The following is a 19183-nucleotide window of genomic DNA, read 5'->3' on the forward strand; positions in this document are numbered from 1 at the left end:
GATATTTGGCTGGTACGTATTACAAAATGAAAAGAAACTGTCACAGATAGCCATGGAAATGTATCAATATGCCCTCCACGTTTGACTGTGGATATGTGGCCTGTACCTGAAATAGGTATGTTACTGTCATTAAAGAATGCAGTCCCCTGGGGGGGGCAACACCATGTGGATAAAATACTCACTGTGACACAGCCCTCTTCATTTTACTCACCACTGCCATCCTGTGAGGGGGGTACTGTACTCGGCCCATTTTTCAGATGTGGAAACTGAAGTGTAGGGGGTTTGTGGGAAAATTGTCCAAATCATAAAGCAAGTGCAGGTGAACATCAAAACCAAGCTTGGTGATTGTTCTAGTCAAAGTCTAGCACAATTTGGACTTTGGGTGAACACGGATGACAAACAACGGCCGTGTGCTTCTAAATTCAAAAGTCATTTGGGCTGTCCTGCTGATTGCCTCTCATATAAATCCTCACAGCTTGGTGGCTTGCTAATATCCATATCCTATTTCAGCTTGGGCTCAATGTATTAACCTCTACCCAAGCCTGGGCTATTTGGGGTCATTCTAATGGGGTCCACTGAGGACAGTCTGAGGCGCCTGTACCTCCCACAAGCAAATGCTAATAGACCTAATGATAGACCCATCTAATAGAGTACCTTTTCCTAGCAGCTCGTTGATTATAAATATTTAGTTCAAGTATTTATATGTGGCCTAAAAAGTATTTGTCCAAATGAAAAGAATGATTTTCAGGAGGAAGGATGGAAATTCTGAGCATCTGTGCTTCGGTGACCCTTGGTGGTCCTTCCTTGCTTATAGTGGGTTCTCAGGTAAAAAATCATGCAAAAAAAAAAAAAAAAAAAAAAGTACTGAGTTACAGTGTCATTTTTTTCTATTTCTTTTACAGGTTGATGACCAAATGAAGCTGCTTCAGAACTGCTGGAGTGAGCTCTTAATTCTCGACCACATTTACCGACAAGTGGTTCACGGCAAGGAAGGATCCATCTTTCTGGTTACTGGGCAACAGGTGAGTGTAGACACCAAAAAAAAAAAAGTGTCTTTTCATTAAGCACGTTCAAGATGGCAGGAATTTAACTAGGTCAGGAGCACTTTTGTGCTTTGAAAGGGACATTGGCTGCAAGTAATTTAGAAAAGCTGACTTGGTGTGCTTCGTTCCTGCTTGGATGATTACAGTGAAACTTGTAAAAGCCGGCGTGATCACAAACAGCCTGCCGCTTCCAGGCTTCTGGGATTGAAAGTTGTGCTTTGAAGGGTCAAAACAATTGCTCAATCAGAATTAATGGTTAGTACCTAGGGGTTGTTTCCTCAAGCGTCTGCATGAATCTACCACACTTGTTTGTCTGCCTTTTTTAAAAAAACCTTAGAAATGGTGGAATCCTCACTATTTTGGAATCATGTTAGTGGAAGAGACCGATTCAAATATCATATATCAATCATCTAAATATTTGGCCTAATGGCAAGCAAGTGAGAAGGGAAGGGAGTGATAGTGTTAGTTAGTAAGAACCAGTCATTATTGAAAAGGAAGGTGGAAAGAGGAAATTACAGTGAGGTCCTGCTCCTTTCTGAATAGATATTTGTTCAGTCAACAAATATTTACTGAGCATCCTGCAGGGTCCAACCATCATGGAGCTTAACACTGTCGCAGGAGAAACTGACAATAATCAATAATCCTAATAAATGTTAGAGGTCTAAGTGCTATTGAATTTTTTTCTAAAAAAGGAACTGTTGTGTAAAGGAGAATCAACGTACATCCGTGGTTGTGTTGCTGAGTGACCCTTGGGTTGCAGTGTTAATAGCACTGGTTGGTTGATCCTTATTGAGAAGGTGAGATTTGAGCAAAGGTTTGAAGGAAGAGAGACACTTGGCCTTCTGGACACCTGGGGGAAGAGAAAGTCTACTTAATGGGCCTAATTCCAACTTTACAGGATTTTGGCCTGTCCCTCCCATCTCTTAGCCTCCGTTTTATAACTGGTGTGTTCTTAAAATGGATGCAAGGAATGCAGAGATCTGTTTACTCCATTGGGCTGTTCCAGGCATGTGTTGAACGGTGCTTCAGGACTCGGGGACTCAGGCACTGTGATCTTTTACATCGGCCATAAATGTTTATGTGCTGTGAAACCCCAGCAGCGCATATTTGAAAATGAAAGGCTGTCTCCACATCTTTTGCTGAATTATAAATAAATCACATGTTCCCAAGCAAATTAAAGGAAAGCATTCTTTCAGAGTTTTTGCGGATTGGATTAGTCTGATCTCTGCTTTCCGCACTATTCATGAGAAAGGCTTTCTAGAATCAAACCTCAGTGGGCTTGACTTCCCGATCTTGTGAATTTTTGTTGAGCCTTTTCATCCCGTGGCTCAGGTCTTTGGGAGAAGTGTACCCATTTTCAGAGTTGAATCACGGGTCTGATTCCCAACCCCCTCCCTCCCAAACCCGACTGGGAGCTGCATTAGAAGAACAAGACTCAGCCCACAAATTAATTTGATTTCATCCTTCTGAGTTCCAGAAATCAAATGGGTTTGTGCCATTCTTTCTCAGAGCACTTCCATTCCCGCTCTTTAGAAATGCTCCTTATTTCACGTTTCATTTTGCCTTAAGTGCTGCCCCCGGGTAAAGGTAATTACCATGTAAAAAGTAGAGAAAGTGCATTTCTTTCTCTGATTTTCCAAACCAAGAACAGTCAAGGAGTAGATGGCATTTCTGGTCTTTAGTATCAATTATTGCGACTTTGCGTTTTGCCAACACAACGGAACTTCTTACTTAACCCTAAAGTTAGCTATTTTAATTCTGTCTTTTAGTCTGGCTTCTATAAGTGTACATTAAATAACCTTGTTAAGCCAAAAGGAAATAATGATTATCAGTAACGTTAAGCACTGCCAAATCAATTCCAAATATTTAGCATCTTATCACTATGACAAAAATTCGTTTGTATCCAGTATTTTAAAAATACACGCACACAAAACATACGGCTGTATGTGTATATATAAAACAACAGTAGAGGATTTTGATGTGGCACCACTTTCAGTATTTGCATATTGTAGCTAATTAACAGCCGCTGTAACATTTTCCTAAGGGAAAGGACTACTGGCACCTTATTCATTACCTTCTATTAATTGCGTATCGTATTAAAAAGACAGGCATCTTACAACGTACAAGTCATCAAAAATTTCAGCTATTAGGACTAAAAGCAATTTAGCTACAACTGTTGTTACCTTCATGGTGAGTGAGATTTATCCAAAGGGGATATCCGCTTATAGTATTTCTTCAATATCTCTGTTGAATTTAATGGCACAAAGATTCCATGTAAGAGAGCGATAAATTAATTTTACTAAGTACATAAAAGACAAGGCCAGCTGCTCCTGAAATGAGGGCAAACTCCGCATTCAACAATGAAAATATAATTATGTTTGTAATAAAATGTCAGGAAGTTGCCAATCTGGGCTCTGTTTCAGGAATAAATCACTGCCCCTCCTTCAGAGCCATGCAATTTGATAAATTATCCTTGAAAGAAATGTTATCTGAGCCCCCATTTCATAAGCATGTTTGGGCTTTCAAATTAGCATGTAAATAAATGTATAGCGATAAAGTTGTTGGTGTGACAATTGATTTCGTGAAGTCCTTCTCACTAAGTACAGAATCCTGTGAAACCATTTCAGTCCCTTTCCATTAGAGCGTGTTATTTTCCAAGTATGAAGTTCTAATAGTTGAACTTATTTCATACCTGTTCAAGTTACACACATAGCAAATTTTTATCCATATTTTTTAAAAAATTAATTATTTAGAGTCCTTTCAGTTACAATGTACTACATTTGCAACTGTGAAGTTCTAGTATTTGAACTTACTGCCTACCTGTTAGAACCACAGACATAGCAAAATTGAATTAACCCCATCTTAATATTGAAAAATCAATTAATACCAACATAATTCTGGCTTATTTTAGTAGTACACCTTCCTGGTTTAGGGATCCACTAGTGATTTTTATTAAAATGTGTTATGTACCTGGACTTCCCTGGCGGTCCAGTGGTTAGGACTCCACGCTTCCACTGCAGGGGGCGCAGGTTTGATCCCTGGTCGGGGAACTGAGATCCCGCATGCCACATGCTGCAGTCAAAAAAAAAAAAAAAAAAAAAGGGTTATGTACATTCTGAGCTACACCAACGATGCTTTCAGCAATTGATTCCAAGCTTAAGTTGGCGGTGTTGTCCCAACTACTCTCATTTCTTGATAACAGTGGAAGTGGGTGGCACCTTAGTATTATCCAGCTGAAGTGCCTCACTGAGAGACGGGGGCATGAAAGATGGAGCTTCTTGTGACTACCCAAGGCTCTTGCTTCATCAGTGGCTGCACTGGCCCACACCCTCTCCTGTCTTGTCCCAGGTTTCCTCTACCTCTGGCCCTGGCTGCCATTCCCAATTCTACCCCAGTTGTCCCTATAGGATTTATATTACTATTATGTGGAGCAGTTAGACCATGTACAGTTTCTAAGGGACTCAGAGCTCAGCCGCTCCTGTTAAGTAAGAAGAACATCCTTGGAGTAGAACGTTCTCCTGTAAGAGGACTGGTACAGTGATGGTTGGGACATCCCTGGGTGTGCCAGGCAGGTGACCCTCACGTGGTCCGTGACATCCATCCTCTTGTCCTCTCTGCTTCTGGCTCAGGGTTCAGGCTGCCTGTGTGCTGTCCCTTCCTCTCACACAATCTGCAACAGAAACCACAGGCGCGCTTAGGACAGTCGATGTTTGAACTTAGTGGGGAGATGTGGGCACCTGGACCAGGCAAGTGGGACAGTGCAGTGGTGATGCGGGGGCCTCCCCAGGACACGTACAGACTGGGGCTTTTTCACGCGCAGTTGACCCTCTATAAACTCATTGACACCTTTGGGGGGGCCGTCTTTCCACTGACTCATAATTTTTCTCACTCTCAAAAAAAGGTTTCTGTACACCCAGTATTCTCAAGTTAAAGCTGAAAATTCAACTCATCATATTTACACAATAAAAAAAAAAAAATCCATCCTGCCTTGTTTTTAATTGCAAATTCTCCTCAAGGGACTCATTCTCCTGCTTAGGAGGCAGCCCTGTGCCTTCTCCTAGAGAAGCAAGTGCAGTCAATTATGGTAATGAAATGTCAATAAATATAAAAATTTAATACAGTCTGCTCCGGGTGAGTGGCAGATGAGGGCTTGCCTCCCAGACAAATTTGCTGCTGCTGCAAATATTAAATGCACCTAAAAGAGTATCTGGTTGCCTGAGAGCTTGCCAGTAAAAAAAAAAAAAAAAAAGGATGGGAGCATCAGGTACCAACTGGGCTTTCCCATTATGCTGTAATTGCAGCCGCAAAGCCAGTTCTGCCATTGATAACCACCCCTGCATCTTAACTTATTATAAATTGAACTTTTGGTGTCCCCGTGAATAATCTGAGATGGATGCATTGCACCACCTTTTTTTTTTTTTTCAATGAAGAAGGAAATAAACCTTTTTTGTTTTCTGAATCAAGAAATTATTCTTCTCATAAATAAGATCACTGCTGTCATTAGAGAGAAATGTATTGACAAGCATAGGAAAGTAGCTAGTCTTTGTCGCTTTTGAGGAAGCAGCAAACCAGCGAATAATCTAAATGTGATTCTTTCATCATCCATAAGCATGCAAGCTTGAGCAATGATTACTTTAAAATGAAGTCTCTTAATAAAATGTAGAAACATATCTCTGCCTTCACTTGCCTCATTAATTAACTTCATGTGCATATAGAATGCCAGCCTGGATTCACTTTTTATGGACAGTATATTTTTCTTTCAACTTATTCATGAGCTAACAGTTTTCATCTTAGGTGATAATGTCACTTCACAGTAGGAAAAAAGATAAAGGTATCTACATGTACAATTGAGGCAGTCAAGACCTGCTTCCTACAGGGCTTATCAAAATGATAAGATTGATTAGGATGATTATGATACAGTTTATAATAATAGAATGTGTCTCAAACTGTTTTCGTGGGGAAAGTCCCCTGTGTTATGAATGTCTACTGCAACCTGATTTTTTACCCACAGTGCTTAAAAGTCTCAAGGGAAATATATACGTATACATATTTTTAATATATGTGTATATACATATATAAATTTTAACGTAAATAGTAAATAAATATAGAATTTCCGATTCTGAAAACCCCCTAAACTGATCCTGTGTTGCAGGTGGATTGTACCATCATAGCCTCACAAGCAGGGGCCACACTCAACAACCTCATGAGTCACGCACAGGAGCTGGTGGCAAAGCTTCGTTCTCTACAGTTTGACCAACGAGAGTTCGTGTGTCTGAAATTCTTGGTGCTCTTTAGTTTAGGTAAGGAATCCTTTTCTCATAAAAATGACTAAATGATACTGACCTTTAAGTGTCTTGAGGTCCATCCATGTTTTTGTTCTTCCAAGATAATGACCTTCTTTTCTAATCGTGAAATCTTCCAGCTCGATTATGTTTTCCTGTGTGTGTTCCTGGCTGAGTCATAGCCCTGTTGTGGGTGGTTTGGCGTATGGGGAAGGAGTTATGACTGGAGTCCTGAGTGTTCTTCCCTGATGGCTGTAATGAGTGGGTGACGCTGATAGACAGCCGTGACACAGGGTTAGGAAAGACGCGTGGTGTCACGTTTTGGCCACCTTTCTGCTGTTGGTCGTTTCTCTGCACCTTTTGTTTCAGCTTGCAAGCTACTGCTGTTTTTGTTCTTGTAAAATATGGATGGTAATTAAAAACCTGTTTCCTAAATCTCTATCAGGATTAACTAGAGAATGTTTATAACCAGATGCACCACTATGCAAGCATAAAAGATGACGGTTGTCAAGGGGAAAGGATGCTTCTTTAGGAAAGCTTTGGAGAAGAAAGATAACTAAGCAAGACAGATTAGCTAAATCAAGGCTCCCAGTGAGTCAGTTGAGAAAAATCACCACTGCTTGGAATAAAAAAAGGATTAAGGAGATGGATTTTTATTGACTTCAAAGGAACAGATTTTTCTGCCTGTCCCGTACTTGATTTCAGTATTTTGTTGGCTTAATAAAGCCAACTTAAATAAACTTTTTGCCAAGTCCATTTATTACTTATTGGCAGACAGCTGAGGGAGGCAACTTCCCTTGAATGAAAAAAATGCAGAAATCAGATTTACCAACATATGTTTTTTCTTTAGTCTTCAGTTATAAGATAGTTGTGAATTCATATCCTTAGAAATAAAACAATAAAACATACTGCAAAGTAAAACAGATGTGTCTACACTCCAAATTTGGTACTTTCATTTTAAAATGCTTCTTGACAGCACTGCACAACTGTTGCTAATAAAGGGATAGTTTGAAGTAATAGAACCAGAGTTAATTTTTCACATGTAGTCAACATTTAAAAGAAAAGGAACATTTTCATATTTTGGAAAATGTGATAAATATAGCAAAAAGAAATGTTACTGAAAATTTAAAAAGACAACAGAATTTCATAGATGTAGTGTTCAAAGGTTTACCATGCCAGCACTGGGTCCTGTATGGTTTCTGTATTAACCACAAGAAATAGGAAAGTTCTATTTAACTAAGTCTATGTGTTTTACTCAAGAACAGTTTTTTTAAAAACCAAGAGGAAGATAGCATAGGCCTGCTTGCTGTCATCTCACAGATTATTCTGGTTTATGGCAAGATCTTCGTCTTTTCAACTCGTACGTTTGATCAGTAATTAAATGAAAAATGTGGTAATGTGTGTGTAAGAAATCTTATAGCATCTTGGTGATAAAATATTTAAAGAGATTCATCTCACTTCAGTGGTATTTTAAATTAGTTGAAGAACTGCATGACATTGGAAGATGTAGAGATTAACCATCAGCCATGTTTAGTTTTCACCCCTTTTATTGTTCCTTCATCATTTTTCCGAATTATTATATCTCTGCCAAACACTATGGATGGGTGGTCAGGGTGGGGTTCGGGTGATCCCGAAGTGCTCTCAGCACTTGAACCTCACAGATCATCTTCCTGAACAGTTAGTTGGGTCGTGTGTTCACCAGACCCTCAACCACACAGAACTCTCTGGTTTAATAAGGGTGTTAACTGTTTCAGGATCCTGAGCACCAGGGAATACCTAGTTGAATGTCCCTTAAAACTATGTCTGTTTGTTGTTTAAGGAGGAAAGGACAGCATGGCTTTCCGATCGATCAGAGGTAAATCAAGTTTGGCCAAGAGTTTATTTTTAAAGAAGCAAGAATAAAGTAACTGGCAGTAAAGTTCAGGTAGTTTCCAATTTGTGAATGGAAAGCTTTTCTCCCCCCATAGAAACGATGAATAATCAATCTTTGGGGGACAACTTCATTGAGGGATGTGGATAATTAACCTTTGGGTACCCAGGCCAGCCTCCAAAAGCCTGTTTTACCTGTGATGGGAGTGAAATCATACCAGGGCCTCCCTCGAAAGCCGATCCTGTGCCCCTGAGTCTGAAACCTGCTGTGTTCTGATCCCAGCCCAGCCTTGAGCCTCTGGGATCCTGGAGGAACACGAGGCTTCTGTGGACTGATCCAAGGCCAGGAGCTGTGTAGAGAGAGACTGTGTGCTCTTGGTGAAAGATGAAGCAGGGTTTCCTGATGGACGTGGTGAGAGAGTAGGTGTGAGTGAGCCCACGCAGGTACAGTCTCCTAAGCCTCATGGATGCCTGGGGCAAAAGCACAGAGGCTAGAGGGCAAGATGGATTCAAGGTCGGGACTCTTGGGAGACCAGTGTGGCTTGAGGGAAGCAGCGGATGTGCTGGAGAGGCAGGTGAGGGACACTCCGCAGTTACTGAGTACTTCCTGTGAGCAGCCATTGGGATATAGCTGCGACCAAAACTGGGTACCTCGGATTCTTCATCCTGCAAAAAATCTAGACGGACGGCAGGATTCTTTAAAGGGGGATGAGGTGCGTCACTGAAGTTGATTTGCCTTCCTGATAGTCGTGTGGAAAAGGGACTAGAAACTGTGTTCCAAGTGGCTTTAACGCCCTTGGAGACAGGAGTGAGATGGGGTGTGGACACGTTACAGGGTGCAGACCATGGGATGCGATGGGGTTCAGAGGAAACAGCTGGGATGCGTCTCAGGGTCCTGGGTGCTTCAACCAGAATAGGAAACTCTATAGGAACGGCGGCTGATTAGTTGAGGTCCAACCACCTTCCTTCCAAAAGTCATCCTTCACTGAAGCTGGGTCCTGATTTCATGAAAAGCTAATGACAGGACTAAAGTAAAAAGTACAGTTGACCAAAATTCTTCCACTCTGCTGCCTGATGTTTTTCCTCAAATAGTATCCGTGAGCAGACATCAGTTGGGTAAGCTGGTTGAAAAAAAAAGAATAAAAGTAAAAAATGCCCATCTCCCAGGATATTTCTCTGTGTGTGATATAACAGACTCTGGAGGCGCAGTCTTTGCTGGTTGGAATGTTTTCTTAAAATCCTATTACTCCCCCCTCCCCCCCCACCCTTTGTCTCACCTAACTGTGAGATAATTTGCATCCATGGAGATAATTCTAAGTTGGCCAGTTAATATTGACGACCCAAGAGAGGCCAAAACAAAATTTTTGTCTATTTATTGGTTTGTACTCCCACCTTTTAAAAAGGAATCAAAGTGACTGATGAAATTTGCTGTCACCCACCAGGGCAGAAATAAATCTCATAGAGGAAGAGGTGTGTGGGATCCTGATCCCCAAATACCATCATTATCGCATGCATTCCAAAGACCAGTAGAATTCCCATTAACTGTATCTCCTGAAAACAAACGCAGAGCTGAGAAGCAATCACCTGGTCTTTAACTGCAGCTTCCTGAATAATGTCATTACATGGTCAAGCCCATCAGGAATACGCATGTGGCCTAAGTGCTCAGAACAGCAAGTGACCAGAATGTGCCAGCTAAGAGGTTACTCTGGCTTGGGATTTTCTCAGCCTTGAGGCTCCGTGGCTAGACGCTGCTGGACTCCTGTTCGATCCCAGGTGGCAGGAGAAAGAAGAGGCATATTGCATCCTGTTTCCCCTGATGAGTGCCCTTGACTGGTTGTGAGTTATTCTCTTCTCTGGTCAGCCAATATTTCTGAAGGCACTTTTTCATACTCAGCTGAGTTAAAGAGATTGTTTATTCTCTTTGAGAGGATTTCCCCAGCGTAAAAAGCAGATTGGGGTTAGAAATTGTCCTTTATGTTTCTCTACATCCCAGATTTCTAGCACATTGCTCAGTACACCGGAGGGACTTCGGAAATGTTGCTGATAAAATAGATGCATCAATAGACTTACACTTAGTTTTTTTTTAAGCAGATAGTTTACTTAATGTTTATTTTATATTGGAATATAGTTAGTTGATTTACAGTGTTGTGTTAGTTTCAGGTGTACAGCAGTGTGATTCAGTTAGACTTACTCAGTTTTAAACTCAAGGCAAAGCCTTTACCAAAGTAGCTTGTGATCTGTAATAGGAAGTGGTTAAGCTGCGAAGTCCTATCCAAGTGCAGGTTAGTCTCGGAGACTAGTTTTTCCAAAGAACTCTCTAACAGCTGTTTTCTTTTTTTTTTTTATTGAAGTATAGTTGGTTGACAGTGTTTCAGGTATACAGCAAAGTGATTCAGTTTTATGTGTGTGTGTGTATGTATTCTTTTTTAGATTTTTGTCCATTATAGGTTATTACAAGATATTGAGTATAGGTCTCTGTGCTATACAGTAGGTCCTTCTTGGTTACCTATTTTATATCTAGTAGTGCATATATGTTAATCCCAAACTCCTAATTTATCCCTCCCCACCCCTTTCCCCTTTGGTAACCATAAGTTTGTTTTCTCTGTCCGTGAGTCTATTTCTGTTTTTTAAGTAAGTTCATTTGTATCATTTTTTTTTAGATTCCACATATAAGTGATATCATATGATATTTGTCTTTCTCTGTCTGACCTACTTCACTTAGTAGGATAATCTCTAGGTCCATCCATGTTGCAAAATTACATTATTTCTGTTACCAGTTTGCATTCTGCTCCTGGCCTACTCTCTAACACATAGTAGGTTTTTAAGAAATATTTATTGCATTCATAAGTGAAAGAAAGCTTTTCCTTCCAACTTCTAGGTTAAAAAAAAAAAGTAATGGGAACTGGAAAAATTAGTTTAAAAAAATGCGCAAAATTTGAAGAAAGGGAGACTAGAAAATAGATCCTATAAGACGTATTAGACAATTTGACATCTTTTAATTTTAGAAAATAAGGATATGTCTTCACATTGTGAAGGGAATTCTTATAAGGAAAGTAGAGACTAAACAGAATCTTCTCCTTTGGGAACAAAATAATTAATGGAATTAAGGGCCGATGATCAGTATTTAGATTCTGTTGGAATTGTGACACTAAGCAGGTCAGATATCAAAGTGAGCTACAGAAGGAGGGAGCAGGAAGGCTTTTCTTCTGTAGTGTTAATAATAAAATACTTCAAGCGGGTAAATCATTTACTATCTCCCTTCCATTTTGCATTTGAAATTTAAAAAACTAGGTGATTTACCCCCAACATTTTAGGCTCAGAGCCAGGTCGGGAACTAACGACCCCAAATTCCAGTCCGTGTTTTCCCTGCTACAGTACTCTGTCCTCTTCAGGGACATATGAGCTCATCAATCAATATTTTTAAAATGCTCCCTACACCCTAAGGCACCATCTATACAGACAGAATGATGTAGGGAATTGGGACCATCATCTGAGGAATACGGACCGAAAAGAAAACCAGCCTCTCCTGGGTAAAAGCAGGGAACTGCTTTACATGAATCTCCAGTTTTTACTGAATATACTAAATAATTGTGAAGCTTTTTACTTCCCTTGGTTTCTAAATGTGAGTTGTTTGCATGTGTGTGTCTGTATGTCTGTGTGAACTCTGGGTTCAGGATTTCAGCAAGCTTGTTGAAAGCATTGGCCTTAAAGCCTTGGTACCTCCCTCTCGGAGAATCCCTCCTTGTGGTTTTGTTGTTGCCTCTTAGGTTTGTCGTTTTCTTTGGACCACTCACTATGCATTAGGAAAGCTGCATGATCATAAGCTTTCATTACTTGCATGTCTACTTTCTATTTGAACTCTGATGTTCAAAGGAGAAAATAAGCCAAAGTAACTTGACGGTCATTCTCCGCTTCCCCTTTGGTGGGCTTCGGCATTTAAAACCCTAAAATAGAAAAAGTGGAGCCATAGGTGTCTGGGAGGTTCAGGGCATGAAGCTCCTTGGTGGGGAGGGGAAGAATTAGTAAGTTCTATCTTCAGGTACAACTTTCCGCTTTGCTAAAGGGTCCACCCTGACTCTTGCAATATGATGTTGACATTGTTAATAGTGAATAAAAGTGCACCATGTTTTCTAGCTGGAGAATGTGGATGGTGAGTTCATAGTCTTTTGGGTTAAGGAAATGTATTTTCAGTCGTTGGTTTTCCAAAGGGCTTAGTTTTTGATAGGATAGGTATTTTTTTCTGGTTTGAATTTTGTCCAGTAATTCTTCGGCTTGGGGCTTTACATAAAGATCTATCTTTGTTTTCTTTTCCTACATATGTCCTTTCTCCTCCTGGCTTTCAAGGTCAGAACGTGGCCAAGATGCCCTGTAATAGCTCCCTGCAGAGAAGAAGGCAAAGCAAAATGCCAGTAGGGAGGTGACCCACGTGTAGTCAGGGCCTCTGTGCAGAGCTTGGAACTTCTGTCACAGAAGGGAACTCCCATCGCTGTCAGGACCAGATTATTTATATCTGCAGATTTCAGTTGAAACATGAAGGCTTTATAACGGGCCAGGAATTGCAGAGGAGCTATTGCCCTCACATCTCATTAACCAGAGGCCACAGGACTTGCAGGAATAGCAGACATTCCGTCCTTAAGTACGCACACAAAAGGCTCCCGTGTTTCTGGCCTGGAGACCACAGCAGTTCAATCCTGGCCCCCTTAAGGGAGGACTCGTTTCTTTTGCTGCTGGATGACAAAGACCACCTTGAAGCTACCAGCACAGATGGCGCGTGCTCTCCTATAGTAAGAGAAAACTTCACCGTGCACACCCGCTTCCTCCCATCCGCCCGGGTGTTTGCAGCCCTGAGGAGGATGGCAGAGGAGGGCATAGTAACCTCTCGGCTAAACTGCATTCCATTTGCCAATCCCAGTCAGGAGGTCAGCGCTGCATCAGTGTAAGTCCCCGCCTCCCGGGGGGAGCAAGCAGTTTTTGCAGCCTCCCCTGATGATTGGCGAGTTGTGGGGTGGTCAGGTTGTTCTGCCCCGGCTGTGCCCAGACACCCCGCCCTCCCCCAGCTGGGCATCCCTGGCGGGGGGGCGCACATGTGGACACAGCAGAGGCCCTGTGCTCTGTCCCCCCCGGCACTTCTAGACTAGCCTGGAAATAGCGACGAGCGCCTTTGGAGAAGGGGATGCCAGGGGTTACAGAAAAGGCTACTGGTTTTGCCCACCTCTCCAGCAGAGGTCCAGCAACTTGTTGGGTCTGAGGGTTTTTTTTTGCCATCGAACTGTGTGCCCCTATTGAGTTGGAAGGGGCAGTGGGGGGAAGAAGACACAAATCTAAGAAAACAGGAACAAAGGGAAACTCGAATGCTCCTTTGCTTTTTTGCAACATTAAATCCAGTTAATGAAAGAGGTTTCCAAATCCAACAGACAGATTTGATCACAGTGATTAAACACTGTGTTTGCAGTGCCTAGAGCAAAATGAACTGATCACTTTGTCAATCAGACAACGACTACCAAGTGTATGGACCACTGTGGAGCAAACCCACAGCCAAGCCAGGACGCGTTTGAGGGCCCATTCCCATCCTCAGCTCACAGCCTCCTTCCAGAAGCACTGGAAAAGCTTTTGAGGCTGGAACACTAGCACACATTTGTATCTGCATCACCATGTATATCTGAATACTGTATTAATTCAATTCTGAAACAATCACAACTGTCCGCATGTCATAAAACGCTGCTTACAAAGTATCTGCATAAAAGATGAAACAGCAAAAACTAGTCTTCCCATGATGTGGTAATTGTCCTTCCTGAGGCTGGTCACAATATTTGCTTTATTGTAGCCTTTCAATATACTTCACCGTGCAAACCCTCACACGTGCACACACGCACACACACACGCCGTCACCAACTGGCCTGCAAAGTCTAGTGATGGATACATTCCCCTCACATCTTTACCCGAGTGCATCGGTTAAATTGTTCCTCAGGAAACGGATAAGCAAAAGAGAGCTCCCTGGGTTCTTCTTACAATTAGCATTCAATCTCAGTTTTTCCCTTTCCGTATATGATACTCTAATTTAGAAAAACACTCACTAGACACTTGTCAAATAACCACACTGATCTCCATATTAATGCCTGGCTGATATATATGTAGCAGAGGGTAATGCTGGCAAATAAGCATTTCCTAAAATTTATGTAATCATTGGAAATTCAGAAAGGATTGATTAGCATTCAAGGGATACCGCCGTTCAATATTTACACCATAGAGATTTCACAGAAGCAAATAATGGCACATAAAGTTAATGCTTGTCTTAATTAAATGCAGTGTAATAGGTGTTGTGTGGATTTTTTTTTTTCTTTCAGTGAGCAAAGCAGTTTAGCAATGACCAGATATAATTCATTTTGGAGTTCTAAGTTTGAACTGAATCAATACGAATTTACAGCCATGGAAGAAGTGATTATCATTTGTTATCTGCTGGCACAAGAATATAATTGCCCAAGTAGCATTTATTTAAGCATATTTCTGAATAGCTTATGCCTAAAGATATTTATCATTTTTCAGTTGTTCATACTAATATCGTCATTTTGCTAACTACTGCTATTTAGTGAGATGATTTTTCAGAGTTGTATTAGCCTAGCAAACTGGGAATAACCTACGAGGAAAGTGGATGAGAATGCTGAATGTACTAGCTGATGTTTTTCGTGCCTTAGTCCTGCCAGCTGCTCTGTTAAAATCCCAGAATAAAGTGGCTGTCTTAGGGACTTCCCTCGTGGTCCAGTGGTTACGACTCTGCCCTTCCAATGCAGGGGGCGCGGGTTCAATCCCTGGTCCCACATGCCACGCGGCCAAAAGAAAAAATTAAAAAATAAAGCGGCTGTCCTAGTCTTGACTCAGAAGAGGTTAGTTGGTTAACGTGGTCGGTTCAGGTCCTGCACACGAGTTAACGCCGGACCCCCCAGGCCTCAGGGTCATTCTAGAATGGAGCCAATCTGTGACTCACAGCCGAGTCGTTCGTATGCCTTCTTTCTAGTTGACTGATAAAATCCAGTCTTGAGTTCTGGGTAATATCTGGTTAAGACAGACCAATTCAAGCCAGGAACCAAGAGCAGATATAAAAGATAAAGGCCTTTCATTGCTTTGAAGCATTAAATGACAAAACATACTAAGCGCCTACTATGTGCAAAACCGTTGCACTGGGTGGTATCTGAGCTGGCAACACAGTCTTTCCAAAGAGAAGGAAGCCCCCCATATGATACAGAACTTCACTTTGGACCCTGGGGACACCCTTCCAGAAAAGGCACACTCAGGGCTGCACTGCCTGATGCTCCGGTCGTCATGGCTACCCGGCCCCCTCCTTCCCTCCTTCCCTCCTTCCCTCCTTCCCTCCTTCCTTCCCTCCTTCCCTCCCTCCTTCCCTCCCTGCTTCCCTCCCTCCTTCCCTCCCTCCTTCCCTCCCTCCTTCCCTCCCTCCCTCCCTCCCTCCCTCCTTCCCTCCTTCCCTCCCTGCTTCCCTCCTTCCCTCCCTCCTTCCTTCCCCCCCTTCCTTCCACCCTCCCTCCTTCCTTCCCCCCTCCCTCCTTCCTTCCCACTCCCTCCTTCCTTCCCCCCTCCCTCCTTCCTTCCCCCCTCCCTCCTTCCTTCCCTCCCTCCCTCCTTCCTTCCCTCCCTCCTTCCCTCCCTCCTTCCCTCCCTCCCTGCTTCCCTCCTTCCCTCCCTCCTTCCTTCCTTCCCTCCTTCCCTCCTTCCCTCCCTCCTTCCCTCCCTCCTTCCCTCCCTGCTTCCCTCCCTCCTTCCCTCCCTCCCTCCCTCCCTCCCTCCTTCCCTCCTTCCCTCCCTGCTTCCCTCCTTCCCTCCATCCTTCCTTCCTTCCCTCCTTCCCTCCTTCCCTCCCTCCTTCCTTCCCTCCTTCCCTCCCTCCTTCCCTCCCTCCTTCCCTCCCTCCTTCCTTCCCTCCTTCCCTCCCTCCTTCCTTCCCTCCTTCCCTCCCTCCTTCCCTCCCTCCTTCCTTCCCTCCTTCCTTCCCTCCTTCCTTCCCTCCTTCCCTCCCTCCCTCCCTGCTTCCCTCCTTCCCTCCATCCTTCCTTCCTTCCCTCCTTCCCTCCTTCCCTCCCTCCTTCCTTCCCTCCTTCCTTCCCTCCTTCCCTCCCTCCTTCCTCCTTCCCTCCTTCCCTCCCTCCTTCCTTCCCTCCTTCCTTCCCTCCTTCCCTCCCTCCTTCCCTCCCTCCTTCCTTCCCTCCTTCCCTCCCTCCTTCCTCCTTCCCTCCCTCCTTCCTTTCCTCCTTCCTTCCCTCCTTCCCTCCCTCCTCATTCCCTCCTTCCCTCCCTCCTTCCTTCCCTCCTTCCTTCCCTCCCTCCTTCCCTCCTTCCCTCCCTCCTTCCTTTCCTCCTTCCTTCCCTCCTTCCCTCCCTCCCTCCTTCCTTTCCTCCTTCCTTCCCTCCTTCCCTCCCTCCTTCCCTCCCTCCTTCCCTCCCTCCTTCCTTTCCTCCTTCCTTCCCTCCTTCCCTCCCTCCTTCCTTTCCTCCTTCCTTCCCTCCTTCCTCCCTCCCTCATTCCCTCCTTCCTTCCTTCCCTCCTTCCCTCCTTCCTTCCCTCCTTCCCTCCTTCCTTCCCTCCTTCCTTCCTTCCTTCCCTCCTTCCTTCCTTCCTTCCTTCCCTCCTTCTTTCCTTCCCTCCCTCCTTCCTTCCTTCCTTTCCTCCTTCCTTCCCTCCGTCCTTCCTTCCCTCCTTCCCCTCCTTCCTTCCTTCCTTTTTCTCCCTCCCTCTGAACCAGTGCATATGCCACACACATGCCCGTCTCACCAGTCCTATCTTGTCAATGAAAAGGCCTTTCTCAACCCTCCCATGGCACAAATCTGACCTCCATCAGAGGCAGGAGGAATTGGGAAGCTGGCTGGGGGGTCCCCTCTAGGACTGCTCCCACACAACCCACACCCTGAGCTACCTGGATTTTTCACAGAAACTTTGGCCCGAGCCCTGAAAAGAACCTGCACTGTGGCCAAGTCCAACCACTTCTCCCTCCTGGATGAGGAAATTGAGCTGAACAGAGGTCAAGTGACTCGTGCATAGTCCCACAGGGTCAAGGTCTGAACTGAACATTTTGGACTCCACACACAGGAAAAGAGCACAGACGTGGTTTTCAATACTGACTGAATTACCGCTGTTGCGTTATTTCAAAATTAGATCAAGATATTTCTTGGCCAAATTTCTTAACTGAATCTAAAAATGTCATCATTGTGATGCATACAAGTAATTTCCCAGGAAAGCAAGGAATGCTCGTTGCCTTTTATTACATTCTGGAGGGCTCTGCAGCGCGTGCCAGGTCCTGGGTGTCCCGGCTTTGGAAGAAGGCACCGGGCACATTCATCATACTTTGATTCCCCCAGCTTTGCCCCGGGGTCGGGGGCAGTGGGGGGGGGGGGTGGGAGCCATCCATAAAGGCAGTAGTGTGACCAGAGTGGCAACACTGACCTCCAATTGGACAGTTCTGCCTAGTCCCTAGAGGGGAATGACCACATTCAAGGTGTGTATAATTTTGTCCTGTCTTAATAATACATAAGCATTGATAGCACACCTGAAATAACCCTTTCTCTCCACTCTTTGTCCTAAGAGAAAATAATGATTATATTAGTATTACTATCATCTCTGCAGGATTGTTTTTTAAGGTACAGATTTTTTTTTCTCATTTTAAATTTTTTTTTAAATTGTGGTAAAATATACGTAACATGAAACCTACCATTTTAACCATTGTTGAGTGTTCGGTTCAGCGGCATTAAGTACCTTCAGGTTGTTTTGTAACCATCACCACCATCCATCTCTAGAATATCTTTCATTTCCTAAATTGAAACTCTGTTCCCATTAAACCAAGGGTCCCCAACCCCCGGGCTGAGGACCGGTACCTGTTAGGATGGGGACCGCCGCAGTAAACAACTCCCCCGCCCCCTTCCCTCCAATGCTTGCTACTACCGTGTAGAACTTTTTTATTTAGAAAGTACTCTTTACATATAACATAACAAGTTAGAGTCATTTTAGAACGTGGCTAGGTTCAGAGACTGTGGCTGTCGTGCCCAAGGCCACACAGCTCGGAGTCTGAGAGCCTATGACCCCAGCCAGGTTTTCTAATCCCAGACCTGTTGTTACCCGTCTACACCCACTGGAAAGGAAGTCTTAGGATTTGGGTTCTGACGTTGGAAGAGGGGAAGGGGGAAGCGTTCATAACCAGTTTATTACTACCAAGGTGGGAAAGGCTGCAGGTTTGAATCCAGATGCCTAGGCACCTTAGCTCTCCTGTTTCCCCATCGGTAAAATCGAAAGAGTAACGTTCTCCCTAAAATCACTATTGTGAGGGTTAAATGCAGTCATTATTATGAACTTAGCACAGCACCTGGCCCATGGTACCAATAATTATTATCCAAAGCCTCTCTATTTACATTCAGCAAAAGTCATATAAGTGAAGGCCCCTTATTGGGAAATTCCTCTTCCCCGAATATAAGCTCTGGTGTACAGATTATATGAAAAAGATCTTCCCTGTGACAGCAGAAACTACTCTGTTAATTCAGCACCAAGACATAGTTTGAAATCTTGGATCTACTAACCCAAGGCGCCATTATCACCTTTGATATTTTGAAATCTGTCAGAGGAAGCAAGCTGAAGCCACTTCCTTTTAGTTCATCTACCATACATCCCAAAATCAGACCAAAGTCACACAATAAACAACCGGTCCCCTTTCTAGGCTGCTGGGGCCCCAGTGATGACATTGTAGCAACGTGGAATTGCTGGGCTGACACCTGCTCCCTGGAGAATGTTTTCCCTGGGAAATTCTTCAATGTTTCCCTCCCATGTTCTCGAATTATCAATGTTCTGTAGTTAACTTTACCTAAAAAGGTTGTAAATTCTTCTTTCAAACTTATTAATACTTCATCTCTAATTCTAATGGCTAAATAGAAATTACAGCTTCCAGTACACAAAACGGAAGATTTCACTTTGAGAAAGAAAGCTATTTCTTTTGG

The 19183-nt window shown here is 43.4% G+C and overlaps 1 protein-coding gene across 5 annotated transcripts in view; it reads left to right on the forward strand.

Annotated features, from left to right (window-relative positions):
* Positions 1 to 19183, forward strand: part of NR5A2 (nuclear receptor subfamily 5 group A member 2) — a 128128-nt gene that overhangs the window by 71495 nt on the left and 37450 nt on the right. For all 5 annotated transcript variants that reach the window (XM_036829337.1, XM_036829345.1, XM_036829328.1 and 2 more), the window contains 2 exons: positions 903 to 1022; positions 6196 to 6343. In XM_036829337.1, coding sequence (XP_036685232.1) covers positions 903 to 1022; positions 6196 to 6343 — 268 coding nt within the window. The remainder of the gene's footprint in view (positions 1 to 902; positions 1023 to 6195; positions 6344 to 19183) is intronic.

The sequence above is a fragment of the Balaenoptera musculus genome, chromosome 1 (assembly GCF_009873245.2).
Source record: "Balaenoptera musculus isolate JJ_BM4_2016_0621 chromosome 1, mBalMus1.pri.v3, whole genome shotgun sequence".
Lineage (NCBI taxonomy): Eukaryota > Metazoa > Chordata > Mammalia > Artiodactyla > Balaenopteridae > Balaenoptera > Balaenoptera musculus.